This window comes from Castanea sativa, chromosome 10 (assembly GCF_040712315.1).
Source record: "Castanea sativa cultivar Marrone di Chiusa Pesio chromosome 10, ASM4071231v1".
In the NCBI taxonomy this organism is placed as follows: domain Eukaryota; kingdom Viridiplantae; phylum Streptophyta; class Magnoliopsida; order Fagales; family Fagaceae; genus Castanea; species Castanea sativa.
In genome coordinates, this window is record NC_134022.1 from 39,288,482 (window position 1) to 39,301,482 (window position 13,001).

The following is a 13,001-nucleotide window of genomic DNA, read 5'->3' on the forward strand; positions in this document are numbered from 1 at the left end:
TCCCATTTTTATTAGGAGGAGTCTTGATTTAAGAGTCCTGAATAGAAAAGATTTGGATTTATTTTTTCTATTTATCCTTTTGTGATTGTTTAAATTTATTAAAATTAATTTGTTGCTTATTTTGGAGGAGCTATGGGTCAACAACTCAATGAATGGCCAAATTTTATTTTTGATTCTGGGCTATTTATATCAAAATTTTCTGTTTGTGCATGTACCTTTGCAACATGATTTTACTCTTATAACATGACTTTTATTGGCTGTCATTTGATTCAACTGTTAGAAAGGAAGTAAGGGATAAGGAGGGCAACTAGAGAATTGTCATACAATTGGGGAACTCTCTTGACAATTAAGGTGATGTATTTTTGACTCCTTATTTTCTTATTATTAAAGGAAGATGATATGATTATTGTTGGTATGCTAATAGGGATGATCAAATGTAGCTTTTTATCTGAGCTTTGTATATAATCATAAAGTTTTTAACATCTTTTTGAAGGAAGAATTAATTTGAACTTCAAAAATATGATGTTCTCTTTCTTGCAGTAGGGTTTCTGTGTGTGTGCGTATTTTATTAATATCTAGAATCAACGTCTATCTAAATTGTCCATTGATTAATTAACTTATTTGTTGAACCAACAACAGAAATTGAAGTTTTTACTTTTCGTGTCCATTCTAGATGTAAGTTTCATTTTCTTACACATTTCTAAATCGTTTGAAATTCAGCTTAGACATTGTTGTTTGCAATTTATATTTGTTACTCAATATTTGATGCTTCTAGTAGCTAAATTCAAAATTGGAGACTTAATTTTGTGCCACATGTTCTACCAAATTTCTTAATTTTGTTGCAAATATTTAACAACATTGTGAAAACTAAAGAGTCCAATGAAAAAGGCTTTAAAAGTAAAACACCATATCACTATTTAATAGTTAAAAAATCATGGAATTCAAGGAGTTGCTTCAAAATCATTTTCACTATTTGACAGTTTAGAAATCATGGAATTTAAGGAAATCCTTCAAATTTGATATTGCAATAAATGTAATCACAGTTTATAATTCTTATTTTCTGGGTTTGTAGGTGGAAAGACATCCTTTAGAGCAATCCAAGTCTGAGAACAAAGACTGAAATGAGGTATAGTTTTCGCTTTATAGAAATCTCTTGGAATTTGTGTTTGAATGAATGGATTGATCTTCTATTTGGGCAGGTATCCCAATTCTGTAAGAAAAATTATCAATTTTTGTATCATTGTGCTCTGTTATTTCATTTTTTATCGACTTGGAGCTTTTTCTTTCATTTGGTGTGAACTTTGTTGAATTGGGACATTCAAGAATAAGCGATAGGGGTAACGAAGCCATATTGGAAAATAATGTATTCTTTTATATCACCTATTAAGATGATAATAGGTGTTAGACCCAGTAAGTTTATTTTGCTGTGTCATAATGGCTCTTCATTTTTTCTGTTTCCTGCTTATGTTCTTTTTGTTTTCCTCTTTTGGACCAACGAAAGGAACAACACACTACACAAGACCATCAAGTTTGTTCTAAATTTGCTGCCATCTCTAGCTATTTTTGTAGTTTGAATGGTAGCTTAATTTGATGTGAAACATCCCTTAAATATTCAACATAATAAGAAAAATAAACCAAAGATTTCTTTAAATCTTTTTTTCAATAGTTTTCAGTGTGTTCAATTTACCATTTTGTTAATTTGTTAAAGGTGGACAAAAATTAAATCATATATATATATATATATATATATATATATATAAATATTAAGTGGAAGTACAAATAGAATTCAAATCAAGCCCAAATTAGTTTCTAATTGCAGTAAAAAAAATTGTAGTCAAAACAATATCATGAAAATTGTTTAATAACCTAAGCTTAACATCATTAGCATCACTACAATTGAGGGATAACATACTGGATTGAATAATTACTCAAGCAAAATCAGACAATAACTTTGTTTGGTTTGGAAATAAGCCTGTAAATATAAAAATTGAGATATTCATTCCATACGAATATATGACAATTGAAAGACTATTCCAACATCAATGGTGAAACCTGCCTTGATTTGGTATAGGGAAGGAGGGAGGAATTCAACATAAAAACTCAACTATTTAATTATTAAACTCGTAAGTCCATTATTTTCGAAAGATTAAAATCTCAACTAAAACGGGTGCACAATATGCACAAAACACCCAAAAACACAATGCATCCCAAATTTATTTAAAATAGCAAACAAATTATTTCAATCCTAAAGTGTACCATCAATCTAGATTGATATAAAAGTACAAACATTCAAAAATAAAGTTTTATATAATGTAGAAGAAACCCCCTAGATAGAAATAGCCTTACAACTTGATTGAGGCACCTTCTTGAAAATAGCCCGTGCAATATCAAGGTAGAGCGGTAACTGTTGTATGGCAAAAAAGACTATCGGCAGGCATGTCGCCGCATATACTGGAAATGCCTTGTCTTTTAGTTTATTTTTAAGCATAAAGAAATGTCCAGCACAAAAGGAAACCAACATCGACGTAATAGATATGAAGAGTGAAGTTAAGCCAAGTAAAAGTTTCTTCGGCAAGTCTCTACGGAAATCTTTATGTTCATACCGAGAAGTGAGGATGGAGAGAAACGAGAACAAGGCAGTGATGGAGAAGCACAAAGCAACGAGGGAGGCGATGGCGAAGACAGTGAGTTCTGGTTGGTTTTCAAGGTTTGGTTTTCCGCTTTTTTCATTGATGTTACCTGGGATAGTGGTTGACGCAGCAAAGGCAACAGTGGCAATGAGTGCAGCCACAACTGAGCAGGATTCAGAGGTTTTGTTTAGCCACGCGCCTCCTTGTTTGACTAATTCCTCATGTGTTGCATTGAAGATTTCTTCTGGGGTCTTTCCCTTCCCATTGAGTTGATAACAAAAGTGTTGTGGCATGTTGTCTTTTACAAACTGCATGCATTAATATATATATATATATATATATATATATATATATATAGACTAATTAGGATTTGTTGTAAAATAGTTGTAACTTTTGTTATATCCTTAAAAGGACTTTTTTTTTTTTCTCACAAAAGACTCTTTTTTCTTAAATAGAATTTGATACTTATTATTACTCACTAATAACCATTTATTATGATTAGGTTTGTATGTAAAACTATATATTCTTCCATTTAAAGAAAAGAAAATGTGACAAGATTCTAATAATGCGTAAATATAGGAAGTGATATATATATATATATGACAAATTTTGTCACATAATTTAAAATAGAATAATGCTAGAGATATAAATTTTTTTATAAAAAATTTTTCAAACTGCTAATGTAATAAGTGATTATAGGTAAATAAAAAAATGATGTTAATAATAGGCCTAAATGAAAACCAATAAAAAGCTGGTCACATCAACAATTTATAAAAATATTGTAGAATAGTTACTGGCTATAGGATTACTCTTTAAAATATGTCATGTGATTGTTTCACTATCCACAAAGACAATAAAACAAGAAGTTAACAAAAAGACTAAGGACACTTATTTTTAAACTTCAGATACTAATGATGTTCATATCAAACTTTAAGAGACTAAAATGACTTCGAAAGCAAACTTTAAGGATTACGATGTGCTATAATTGAATTGTGAGATTTCGTGAAAAGGTGGTCAAGTTTTGCAATAAAATTCGAGGTTAAAGCTGCAGGTTTTGTGTTCATACCTCGTACCACTTAAATTCCCACTGCATTTGTAATGCGGCACCGGCAATTAGCCAAGGCTTCTTCTCTCCTATCTCTGCTGCCAAATGCAATGCATTGTTTTCCTCCGTATCTACTTCATGAATTAGTTTACGCTTCACAAAATCATGCTTAAGCAGTAGCTGTAATACACGTGGTTGCCTGTTCTTCACAGCCCAATGCACAATATTTTTACCTTTGCTCCGGTCATTAGTGGCTACTGGAAACGCTTCGAGTATTTGCTCAACCATTTTCGTGATACCATTTCCTGCTGCTAGCAATACCGGTGTCTCTGTTATTTGCTTAGGGCCCACCCAACTTGAGAAGTCGAACTTAGCATCATTTGCATATTTGACAAGCAGTTTCATGATTTGGACAGAATGAACATGCTTCTCTTTTATCTTCTTTAAATCCTCTGATTATTATCACCATTAAATATTGAGAACTAATTATTACGGGGTGTATAAAATGTGTGTCACATCAACTGAAACCTTGGGTTCAAAACACGATTTCACAATTTTAAAATTAAAACTGAAATTGTATTTTGAATGCACCATTTTTTTAAGTAGTACAAATGTCAACAAGCTGTATTTGTGTACAACAAACATTAACCTTAAATATATATATATATATATATATATATATATATATATATATATATATATATAAAAGTTTAATTTTGATTTTGATTTTACTGCCTAAAATTTCAATTTACAATTTGCTCCTGTTAACATTGGATATCAATGTTAGGTTTTGTGGAGTCTAATTGTGTTTGATTCAGACTATGACTCAATTCGAAATAAAATTTTGGCTCGTTTATAGTCCATTTTGAATCTTATGCGCAAGATAAAAAAACTGTTATTTTGGATATTAGAGTTTTTTGTGTTTTTTTTTAAGAGAGAAAACTATACTACCGTATTTTGTTTTTCTTTGGCACATATTTTCTCTATTTTTGCATCTTACTAATCTGTGAATTTTGTGTATAACTATAACTGCATATTCTCTTCAATCAATATACCATTCAAAGGTTCGGTGGTCAATTGGGCTTATGTTTGTTGAGATTGGACTAACATCTTTGGGTTAGGCAATGTGTGTATGTAGGGATTATATGGACCACCGCATGCGGTGACTGCAGTGTCTGTAGGATTGTGGGTCCAATGTGTAGAGGTTTGGATTTGTTGCTCGGCTACCATCTGTGGCAGCCGAGCCAGCTCAAATAACTTTAAATGGGCCTTTTTGTATTTAGAGTTACAAATGGTTCTAAACTATGCTAGTTTAAACTAATTAGAATTCTTTTTTTTTTTTTAATAAAGAATCTCAACCCTAAACCATGCTAGTGTTTTAAATAATAATTTTCAATTTTAAATCACTTATTCTTACTTTCTCATATGACTAATTTCTCTTTGTTGGGAAAATGCTAAAATTATAACAAATTTTACTGCAAAATACTTAAAATTTTTGTGACAATAAATGTGATTGATAGCACATCAAGATAATAATAAATGAGAATTTGAATAAATGATGCTCAAGATACTACAAATTTTACGACATGATCCTCACAAAGATATATTACTGTTTAAAGAAAAAAAAAAGTAGTTAAAAAATGCATCTATTATGTTAAATTATTTGTTTTCTACTATAGGCAAAAATAACGTAATTTTAATGCATTAAAACTACACCCTTGTATTCAAGAAATATTTAAAGTTAGAAGAGTGATGCAAAAATTTTAAACTTTAAGGGCAAAATCAAAATTACCCAAACTTTAAGAATATAATTTTTGATTTAGATGATATATATTTTGAGGGAGGTAAAAATAAGCTGAAAGTCTAATATAGTGGCATACGGCATACCATATCCAAGACGAAGAATAACCCAGCTTAATATTTTGTAAAAAAGATAGAAAATGTTAATGGCATAGCGTCTGATGAAAACTTGAAGTGGCTGAGCCTTACTCGAATCTTGGGATCCTGTACCAAACAATATTATTATTATTTATATGAAATGAGGCTTCATTAAAGATAGAAAGAAAATCCTAAGTATTCACGGGCTGAAATAAAATTTATTGTTCAAGATTCTTGTAACTCAATGAATCTAGAAGTGTCGAGCCAAGTATCGATCTTTATTAAGTCTCGATAGATCAATAGACAATAATTATCGAGACACCTATTTCAATAGCTTTTCTTGAGCAATCTATTGAGAAGTTTCTTTTGTCTTCATAGTTTACCTCTTGTTCATAATTGGACACATTTAAACTAAGATTCAAATGCATAAGAAGTGCGTTTTGACTCGTATTATGCCAATACATAAAAATATGATCCCAACATGGTAGGCATGTAACATTTAATTCATTGGGACTCTCTACACTTGCATTTCAACTTTTGCAATGCACATTTGTTTAGCAATGCTCTTCTTTTGATAATATAATAGTTAGGAGAGAAACTTGAACTCAAAATATCTTCGTTGTAAAACCTAAAAGATTAAGATGTGTCAGTTAAATTACAAAGCTCTTAACAACATCAACAATATTAGAAAGCCAATAAAACATTAAACCAAAAAAATTAATAGACGAACAACACCAATTAAGAAAATTCAACCTAATTAATTTGGAATTAAAAAAAAAATCAACTCACTTGCACTTTTTATGCTATGCATTTCTCACCTTCTATTTCTGACTGGCCAGTAACATTAGATTTGCTGGGATTCTCTTCATCTACATTTTGACCTTTGGAATGTACATTGGGATCCTTCCTCCAATTTTGGGATCCTGTACCAAACAATATTATTATCATTTATAAGTGACGAGGCTTCATTAAAGATAGAAAGAAAATCTTAAGTATTCACGGGCTTAAATAAAATTTATCGTTCAAGATTCTTGTAGATCAATGAATCTACAAGTGTCCATGTATCGATCTTTATTAAGTCTCAATAGATCAATAGACAATAATTATCAAAGCACCTATTTCAACAGCTTTTCTTGAGCAATCTGTTGAGAAGTGTTTTTTGTCTTCATGGTTTACCACTTGTTCATAATTGGACACATTTAAACTTAGATTTAAATGCATAATAAGTGTGATTTGACTCGAATTATGTCAATACATAAAAATATGATCCAAACATGATGGGCATGTAACATTTAATTCATTGGGACTCTCTACACTTGCATTTCAACTTTTGCAGTGCACATTTGTTTAGCAATGCCCTTCTTTTGATAATTCAATAGCTAAGAGAGAAATTTGAAACTCTAAATATCTTCTTCCAAACCAATGTTTTGAAACTCGGACCATCCAATGAACCGTAAAAGGGAGAAGTTCAAGATTTATATACATAAATACATACATATATATATATTTAAAAATTTTGTTAGAGCTCTTAAGTCATGACAAAGCTCATTTGAGTACCTAATAATTTTTATTTTTATTTTTATTTTATGAGATCCAATAATATGGTAAAGAGATAAATCAATCTGTTTGCCCATGGCCAAGCTCATTTGACAACCCAAATCATTTTTTTTATGCCCAGGCCCATTTGTATAGTCCACCATTTATGCATTAAAAGAAATAGAAATAAAAAAATAAAAAATAACTATAGGAATTAGGATGTCTGCCCATTTAAACTTTTTTTTTTTTTTTTGTTGACCAAAGGCAATAAAATCATATTAAATAAATTAAACTAGTACAAACTACTCAGTAAGGAGTGTCAGAAGCAACTAGCCTTCTGATACTTGAAGTTTCAAAAACAAAAACAAGTTGGACCAATCACTCCTAAACACGAAAAACAAAAACAAAAACAAAACACGAAAAAAGAAATAAAAGAGAAAAACATGCCGTGGGACCAATCACTCCTAAACACGTTGGAGAGTTTCCATACACCTCTGATACTTGAAGTTTCAAAAAAAAGAAGTTGTTGACAGTAAAGCTAATGTTGGTGGCTGACCGCAAAGCAACAACATACAAGAGGACTCCATTTACCAAAAAAGACGAAGGGTCCGTTTAGATAGAACTTATTACTAAAAATTGAAAACTGAAAATACTGTAGTAAAATAATTTTTAAATGTGTAAATAGTACCGTAGGACCCATTTTTAATGAAAAAGTTGCTGAAAAGTGAAATTTGTGGGTCCATGAACAGTGCACAGATGCACTGTTCATGGGGGAATTGGTCAACAACTGCGGCTGAAAAAAAAAAGAAAAAAAAGAAAAAGAAGTTGAAAACGCCCAAACGCAAAACGCAGCCAAGATAAGTTGGATCCAAACAGTCACGAAGACTCCGGTGGAAAATGAAGGAACAACATCGTCAAAAACATGGAGAGAGTGCGAGTGAGACAGAGAAAAAGAATAGGAAGATGGTGGTGCGATCTCAAGTTTGATTGCATCTCACGGTGATTGAAGCTTCAGCCTTTAACAATGGTTGTAAGCGTGTAAGTACTCTCAAGAGAGTTGCGTGATGTACTCTGAAGGGAGCAGAGTTTAAAAACTTTTTTTTATGTTTTTTTTTTTTTTTTTTTTTTTTTGTTTAAGATTCAAATTCAAAAGGAAGTAGAGAACCGTGAGAAGCGGTCTGATCACGGTTCTCAGAACCGTGAGGTCCGAATGCACTTCGCACAGGTTCTTGCTTTTTTCCCATAGAGCGGTTCTTGAGGCTAAAAAAAAAGCAGTTAGAGGTTTTCCCGATCGGACCGTACGGTCCGGTCCGGGTTTAAAAACTATGTTCCAAATATCTTCATTGTAAAACCTAGAAGATTAGGACGTGTCAGTTAAGTTACAAATCTCTTAACAACATCAACAATATTGGAAGGCCAATAAAACATTAAACCAAAAAATTTAATAGACAGGCAACACCAATTAAGAATACCAAACCTAATTTGGAATTAAAAAATAATAATTCAACTCACTTGCACTTTTTATGCTATGCATTTCTAACTAGCCAGTAACATTGGATTCGCTGGTATTCTCTTCATTTACATTTTGACCTTTGGAATGTACATTGGTTCAAAAAAGATGAGTAACTCATCAATTACAAAACTTTAGAAAAAGGAGGGAACAAAAAAATCAACACCGCTTTCCATCGGATTTTGGGTTATGCCGTATATGTTAAAGTTCTAATCACTCTGTTTAATGCATTTTTGTATGTAGAACTGTCTAGCCCACAAATTTAAAGAAAAAAATACAATGTACTAAGATTTTAATGGGAGAGGTTTTTTTTTTTTTAGAGATAATTACAACATGCTGCTAACCCCACAGCTCGAACTCTTTCTCCCCTCAACCCCTAAGCACTTTGTACATGAGGAGATGCCAATTCAGCTGCAACATTTAAAATCAAATTATATATATATATATATATATATATATATATATATATATATATATATATATATATAGGGTCAATGAGCCCCGGAATATATGTTGGGTTGGTCCAAGAGTATTTGTTGGGCTAAAGGCCCAATCCGAAGACACTGAATGGTCCGATGATATGTAAATGTCAACCCACGAAGCAATATTAAAAGGAAAAGAAGTGATATCTGGTCAAGTAAATCTAAGGGGGTGGTTCGAGGAAGAGTATGTCATTGGCTATGTAAAACCGAGATAGGAGAAGGGCTAGTTAACGTCCATAGGCAATATTCTAGAAGATCCTATAAGTAAGGGTAAACATGGTTGATGTAAAAGAGAAGAAGAAAAGTGGTGGAATATCTAAAGATAAAGTTGTTACCTCCGTCACCGCATTAAATGCCCTGCAACTGCTTCTCTGGCCGCATTAATGGGGAAGTGATGCCTAAGTATCAGAGTTTAGCCTTACAGCTGCTTCCAAAGACTTTAGGAGAGTTAGGTAGGACAAGTATCTAGATCAGTAATATGATCCATACTTGAAAGATGGGAAGAAGGGGGTAGATGATATAAAAGGAAAAGGAAGACGCTCAGAGGAGGGGGGGAACATAGAGAAAATATTGTATACATCACTATCTTTAGTTGTAATCTATATTTGAAAGAGATAATACAAATCATTATCGGCTTGTGTCCGAGGATAAAATTCCTTCATATAAACAGTTCCTTGTGTGTAGTGTTGTGATCGAGCCCATCATTTTAGTTATCTAACATCACTAAAACCTAGATTTCAAGCTCACTCTCTACAAATTTCATTGTATTGGGCTTTTTGGGCCTATCCCCTTCTCACTGTGGGTTTGGGTGCAAATTGTGACCTTACAATATATATATTAGGTTTTGATTTTTATAGGAAATCTTTATAGGATAATGATATAGAAATCTATGGGTTTTCAAAAGTTTTTATATGTCAACCTTAAAATAAAAATAAAAATAAAAATATGGGGAGGGAGGGGTCAAAGGCTTTACGGCTTGATATTAATATGTTTGTATGGTTTGAAGGTTTAAGTCCTAAACACAACACTACACACCCTTGATGTGATGATCACTTTACAAGTATAGGTGCTTGTGGAGTGCGGAGGGCAAGAGCCGAAGTTTAAGTTTTCAAAAAAGAGTTTCACATACATATATACTTAGATTTAGGTTAGAGTAGAATTTCTATCTTGTAAAAAAAATAAAATAAAATAAAAAGTCCTAAATTTGAGCTGGTGAATTTGTATAAACCAAAATTAATTCATTATAATGTGCAAATTACAAGGTTTGATTAGTAGGAAAAGTGTTAATAGATGTCATAAAAACATTAGTTTAGAAAATATTTTTAAAAACTTTTTATTAGAAAAAAAATAATTAATTTTTTTTACAACTTTTTATATTCCCATAAAAATGCTATTAAAATTTTTCTAAAATAATTATTAACAAATACCCTAAAAGTACCTGTTAACATAACTGTAAGTGCACAATTGCACCTGGACCCAAGAACAGTTATGGGCTCAGGCCCAATGAGCCTTAAACAATATGAATTTGTAGAGTGTGGGCTTGAAACCCAGGTTAGAAGTGTGTGAGGATTAAATGACAAACTAAAGATTACAAATACTTGATAACAACAAGGAATATTGTAACTGAGCCCCCTCGGACGTAAGCCGAGAGCTGTTCTTATATTATATCTTTCTCTTTGTCTTTTTTCCTTTTAGGTTACAAAAGGTTTCTCCCTTTTTTCTGTTCTAAGTCCTCCCTTAAATACTCTTCTTTTTAATACTTTATACACGTGTTGCCCCAACTCCTCCCTTAGCCTAGATATTTCTTTTCTTAGTGCCTTTGAACAGTAACTAGAAGTTTCCCTTCCACTGTTCAAGTGTCACCTCCCCATTAATGCGGCCAGGGTGGTAGGTGCAAGGTCTTTAATGTGGAGGTAGCAGCCTTTATCTTTGACATTTCTTCAACTCCGGTGCTTCTGGGGCATTCTAGGGTTTCCCCCTTTAACCATTGGCCTTAACTGTGTCATCCCCTAACCTTTACTATGAAATCCCGAGTTCTTTGGTGCTCATCCGAGGATAAGTTCACCCTCGGCTGGGTCCTCGGATCCTCGGCGCATGGGCTGACCCATAGTATTAACAACTTCTAAACCCAGGGTCAGGTCGGCCCTCCTTAACACGGCCCAAAAGGCCCATGTTCCCATCAGGATCTTTTTACCCCCCACAATAGCCCCTCAAAACTCTAATTTTCAACGTCCGAGGAGAAAAATAGGGTTTTGATCCTACGAGAACCTGCTCTATTCCCTTTGCGAGTAATGCCACGTGTGGAAATCGTTTCGCGTCCCAAAGTATGCCATTTGGCGGTTTTATTTTGAACACCGCGCGTATTTATTACTGCCAGTTACATTTTGTCCCTCACGTTTAACGGTGAGATGGACATCCAACGGCCCTCATCACTCCACGAAATTTTAGGCGGGACAAATATAATTTCGAGGCCGCCTTTTCGCACGTCGTGACGCTTCGGGAACCTGCGCCTTCATTTAAATTTTCAGGGATCAATCCCATCAAAACAACAACAATTATTCTTTAACAGCAGAAAATCGTGGAAACCTGTACCTTCAACTTTGTAAGTTCTTGCTCTCTCTCTATTCTTAACCTTTTCTCCTCGGATACAGTCCTCGGCTGTCTTCGTAAACACCCTCCCCTTTAGAGTTTGGTCTATCGTTCCTCTGTAATGGGAAAATTAAAGTGTCTAGTTGATACCGCCGCTGGTATGGAAGGCTTTAGAGCCAAGTACCGTATTCCTAGTGATGTAGGACTAAAATACTGCCCGGCGACAGCCGTGGCTGGTTCTAGGAAAGAGGGAGAGGTTATCATTCCTATGATAGCCTTTCTAGAGGGTGGGATGACCATTCCAATGAAACCTGTAACTAGGGAGTACCTTCGCAACCACCGGTTGTGTCCCGATCAATGCCTCCCAAACGTTTTTAGAGTTCTAGGCAGTGTAGATGCTTTAAACGAGCAGATGGGTTTAAACCTCACATGGCACGATGTCGTGTTCCTATATGAGTCCCACAAACTTTCTAATGTAGGTTATTACATTAAATCTCGGTCCAAAGACCGTTAGGCTAATCTCCTGTCTGCCCAAATCAAACAAAGGCATGAAGGACGACTACTTGATCGTGTCTGGGAACTGGCACGACGACTTCCACTGCCCAGTTGAGTGGGGAGATCCAGGTGCGACGCCGTAGGATTAACCTCCCCACAACACCACTTCTCCTAACACACACACAAAAGCGTATTCATACTTGCTTAAATTTGGTAAACATCTATGTAAATCTGACCAAGTTTGTTTGTATTGATGTCTTTTTTGCAGATAAGCAACACGTGCGTCCTCGTCTGAGTCACTGTAACGTCGCAGATCTAAACCGAGTACTTCGCTCCGAGGTGTTCGTTAGTGAAGACCTACAACTCTGGGCTGCTCACCTTATTCTCGGGTACACCCCTCTTTCCAAAGACTTCCAAGAGATAGATAGCGCCATAATTGCAGGCGACCGAAGACGAAAGAGGATAAACGTAGCTCGGCCCCATTTTTTGGACGACCGTGACCTCCCGGACGCTCCTAACACCATTTTGTACGACCGGCCGATAGCAGCAGTCCCACTCGCCGTGCACTCACAAGCGACTGTCGTTCCAGAAGAACAGGTGTCTTCTTCACACACACTTGACGACGAGATAGACCAATTCCATCTCGAAGACACCGAAAGACCTCGCGGAAACCAGTTTGTGGTACTTTCCGACGAGGAGGAAGAAGGCACCGAGGCCTCTGGAATTGCAGGGTTTGTAGTTGCCCTTCCCGAGGACGCATCTATAGAAGACATGGGACGAATGGAGGGTCTTCTCACTAACAGGGCTGCCAAAATTGCAGAGAAGAAGAAAACGGG

General features: G+C 34.4%; 1 protein-coding gene across 3 annotated transcripts in view; it reads right to left on the minus strand.

Annotated features, from left to right (window-relative positions):
- Positions 1 to 2,194: 2,194 nt before the first annotated feature.
- The window catches only part of LOC142612555 (uncharacterized), a 33,884-nt gene continuing 23,077 nt past the window's right edge, over positions 2,195 to 13,001 (minus strand). For 2 of the 3 annotated variants that reach the window (XM_075784643.1, XM_075784642.1), the window contains exons 6-9: positions 6,372 to 6,476; positions 5,563 to 5,679; positions 3,697 to 4,127; positions 2,195 to 2,938 (exon numbers count right to left, since the gene is read on the minus strand). In XM_075784643.1, coding sequence (XP_075640758.1) covers positions 2,327 to 2,938; positions 3,697 to 4,127; positions 5,563 to 5,679; positions 6,372 to 6,476 — 1,265 coding nt within the window. In that variant the 3' untranslated portion in view covers positions 2,195 to 2,326. The remainder of the gene's footprint in view (positions 2,939 to 3,696; positions 4,128 to 5,562; positions 5,680 to 6,371; positions 6,477 to 13,001) is intronic. The other variant, XM_075784644.1, reaches the window with a different exon arrangement.